The sequence below is a fragment of the Alligator sinensis genome, unplaced genomic scaffold (assembly GCF_000455745.1).
Source record: "Alligator sinensis unplaced genomic scaffold, ASM45574v1 scaffold983_1, whole genome shotgun sequence".
Taxonomy (NCBI): domain Eukaryota; kingdom Metazoa; phylum Chordata; order Crocodylia; family Alligatoridae; genus Alligator; species Alligator sinensis.
This window is the reverse complement of record NW_005842015.1, coordinates 306,690-310,574: the sequence shown is the minus strand read 5'-3', so window position 1 is coordinate 310,574 and position 3,885 is coordinate 306,690. Positions and strand designations below refer to the sequence as shown.

The following is a 3,885-nucleotide window of genomic DNA, read 5'->3' as shown; positions in this document are numbered from 1 at the left end:
AGCAGGAAAGGTTGGTCAGAGTCTGCTTGCCAATGCTTTTTGATTACAAGAGAATATTCTTTGGCTTTGCAGTTGTGTAACAGTGTAACAAGCTGCATATTCTTCTGAACTGACATTAAGCTCTTAGCTGAGGGGAAAAAAGGCAAGGTGTTTGACAGGGCAGTGCTGCTTTACAGAGTGCTGGATTTACTTTACAACACTTAATTATACAGGACTAAGTTGTGATCCACCTCTGGCTATAAACCTGGGCTTTGGTGAACAGGAAAAACCCTAGAATACAGCTTCCAACTCAAATATGAGTTCAGATTTCAGCTTTCTGTGTTTCTAATCAGTACATAAAAGGAGCTGACCTACTTGCAGTGCAACATAGATTAATTCACTAAACCCATTAGACTGTTAACAGTTAAGTGCTAGGACATTAGATTTAAAACTGCAGTTCCTTCTGGATTCCCCAAAGTGTATCTGCACTCTTCCTTAACTTCTCCTCCTCCTCGCTCTTCAGAGTCATCATCACTACGTCTGTAATACCATGGTATCCCAACACACAAGGGACACTTAAGAAGACATCATCTTTTATTCCATACATGCCCTGAAAAAGGAAGAAGGATATTACTTCATTTTCTTAGTGACTGAATTCCATAATTCCACATGCCTTGGGTTACAGTATATTTTACAAACAGCAGGTTCACTGCTCTAGGCCAATGATGACCGCAGGACTGAAGTATAAACCAGGGCTGTCAAACATCAAACTAGTGGCCTGTGAGGGGTTTAAATGCTGCCTACAGGTTCCTGCCCAGTGACCGCTTTGGTCCAGTGCTCTGATGGCAGCTGCTGGCATCTCCAGACTCCCTCTCCCTCTTCTGGCTTCTGGTTCCTGCCCCCTTTCCTGCAGGCAAGGAGAATGTTGTGCATGTAGCAGGGGAGGGAGCCAGGGTCCCCAGCTGCCCAAAAGATTGACAGCCCTGATATAAGCCAGGGGGAGGGGGCAGAGACAGCAAAAACCATCAAGGTAGTTATTAGTTTGATTTCATCTGTATTGCAGAATAATGTAGTTGTGGGCATTGTTACCATTACAGGAATACATATTTAGGTCTTAAAAACAGACCTGTTGCTTTCATGTTGATAAACTGCTGCCTACCTTAACCATGGTAGAAATTGGGTGCACCCTTCTTAGGTTCTTCATAACAGTTTCAGCCAAGTCTGCTACAGAGAGTCCAATAGCCCATGATGTGTATCCCTTTAACTTGATTACCTCATAAGCACTGCAAAGCAAAAGAACTGGCTTTACTGTTTTTAAAAGGAAAATGGTTAAGCAAATCCACTGTGCACCAGGGATAGTGAAACTTCTAAACACTTGAGTGGGATTTTAAAAAAGTGTGTAAATGACTTAAATCTGATTTTAAGTATTAGAACAATAAGTAAGAGTCAAATGATTTTTGGTACAATGTTTTCTCAAATTTTAAATGCTACTGAAAAATATAGTATTTCTTTCCTTATTAGGGGATCATTGGTCATCAAAGACTGCATCTCTACTCATCCTCCAGGCAGGCTTAGAGAGTATTAAAACAGCTAGTAGAATTTGCCATGTTGTTACAGCAGTGTAAAGAGACTAATTCAGTAGATACCAAGCACTGCAAATATGTGCCATTTAATGGTAAGGCAATTTGTTTGATTGCAAAAAAAAAAAAACAAAACAAAAAAAACCACACACACAAAAAACCCCAAAACAAACCCTTATGTCCCTCAGTGAGTTAATTGCTTTGTTTTTCACTCTGGATCTTTTCAAATTACCTTTGCCACTCTCTGCTGTGCCCCTTCTCTCTCCCCATCCTCTTTCTTGGTCCTTTATATTAAAAAAAACCAACTTTATTCCTTTGTTTAGTACCCCTGCTCCCCAAGTCTGTTCATAGCATCTGATGAAGTAGGCAAAAGCTCATGCCTTTTTGAACAAGTTAGTCTATAAGGTGCCAGTGACCCGTCTTCTGCATACTGTAAGATTGTGGTATTTACCTGTCCACCACCTGCTTGTGAACCTCCTTCCAGTGTTCCTTGTCTGCATCAGTTCCCAACTCAGGGTGCAAAGCCTTCAGGGAAACACCAGCAACATTCACCCCACTCCAGACAGGTACTAAGATAAATACACAAAGCAGTTACCTCACACCATGAAGTAAAGTATTCTCTCACCCACCAACAAAGTCCCTGTTCTACCCTTCCCAAACTTAAGTCATAGTGTAGACATGAGTCATGGAAGAGCCGTCATGGTTTGGATGCATGAATTTCCTTTAGCATTAAAAATTAAGGCTTTTTCAGCATAGCATTAAGTCTTGTGAACTTAATTCAACTGAGAGACTAGCAGCCCCAAGTACTGAGCTGCTATTTCTTCATAACAGCATTTGACATCTCAGTGTTAAAACTTGTGTGATAAGATTTGTTTTTCTAACCAATGGGCAAAGACACAAGTGTCACAAGGGGTCAGGTAGGATAGAACTTTTGAAGTCTGTTTTAGAACCAGACAGTGCCGTTAGACTCAGAGGTATTTATGTTTAAAAAGGAGAAGGCGCTTAACTTTTCCTGGCCTGATCCTGACTTTGCATTTTGACTTCTAAATATAGCTCTTAAGAGGCAAGCAATCAAGCAAGATGCCAGTAAAGACTTCGTGACTGGCGTTAAAAGCAGGTCCAATACAGATCTTGGCAGCTAGCATTCTTCAAAGGGAACTTCTCCCTCCTGCCCCTCCAATTCCCTGCTGGCGAGCTGTGGGTAGAATTCAGTCCGCAGGATTTAGCCTACTTGAGTTACAGGAATGACCTTTTCCCAGTAGCACCCGCTCAAGTCAAAGATAGATCATCTAGTGTTACTACATGCTATACAAAAAGCTAAGGAAGATAAGGCTTCCTTTCTTGCATTGCCTCTGTGTTAAGGTCTTAATGAGCAGTTCTTTGCAAGATGTTAACATTGATTTATTTCTTGGGAATTTTTTTTTGAGAAAAAATGCACTGGAGTCTCAACTATAAAGGAATATGAAGCTAAAAGACAAAAGAGCTTCCAACTCACCACTAGAATCACCATGCTCTCCAACAATCCATCCATGGCAGCTCAGAGAATGGATGCCCAGTCTTTCTCCCATGAGATAGCGGAAACGAGCAGAATCCAGGTTGCAGCCGCTACCAATAACACGATGTTTGGGAAAGCCACTGATCTTCCAGGCCACATAGGTCAAAATATCCACTGTTAACAGAACACTATTTAGGACTTCACCTAGCGAGAAATTCTAATTCCTTGATAGATCAAAGCATATACAAACTGACTCACGTAAGGGTCCTATCTACTGAAAGGAAACTCTTTACTAGATTATGCTAACTGAAGCAACTGTCGTGCTAATAGCCTACTAGATTTACTGGGAAGATCCAAAACTACCTGTTTTAGCTCCAGAACTGAGGCTGCGTAAAAGCAGTACTTGGTCTGCAAGGTAAGCTGACATTCTGAATCTTAATGGTAATCAGTACTACATAACTGACTGACTTTTACAGATGCAATTAAGGGCAAGGTCAAGCTGTAAAGAAGGGCATTTCCTTCTGTTCTAAAACAAGGAACTGAAGACTTATGGTATGGTGAAGGAAGGCAACCGAATCATCCTTTTGCTATATTCCTACCTGAAAGAAATACTTGGAGGGAAGTGCTGCCTCGAATCCCCAGCCCAGTAAACTCAACTGTATACTTTAAGTTTCCAACCATTAAAGTACTTCCTTGCTGAACACTTCCTGTTCAGCAAGGACGAGGAAACAAAGGACTGACCTGGATTTGAGACAACGAGCAGTTTGCAGTCAGGGCTGTGTTTGACAACATTGGGAATGATGAATTTGAAGATGTTCACATTGCGCTGGA

General features: G+C 41.4%; 1 protein-coding gene across 1 annotated transcript in view; it reads right to left on the bottom strand.

Moving 5' to 3' along the window:
* Positions 1-144: 144 nt before the first annotated feature.
* Positions 145-3,885, bottom strand: part of LDHA (lactate dehydrogenase A) — a 9,681-nt gene continuing 5,940 nt past the window's right edge. The window contains exons 4-8 of the mRNA XM_025202138.1: positions 3,796-3,885; positions 3,055-3,228; positions 2,011-2,128; positions 1,139-1,262; positions 145-589 (exon numbers count right to left, since the gene is read on the bottom strand). The exon at positions 3,796-3,885 is cut by the window's right edge and continues 90 nt beyond it. Of these exons, the coding sequence (XP_025057923.1) occupies positions 425-589; positions 1,139-1,262; positions 2,011-2,128; positions 3,055-3,228; positions 3,796-3,885 (671 nt within the window). The 3' untranslated portion in view covers positions 145-424. The remainder of the gene's footprint in view (positions 590-1,138; positions 1,263-2,010; positions 2,129-3,054; positions 3,229-3,795) is intronic.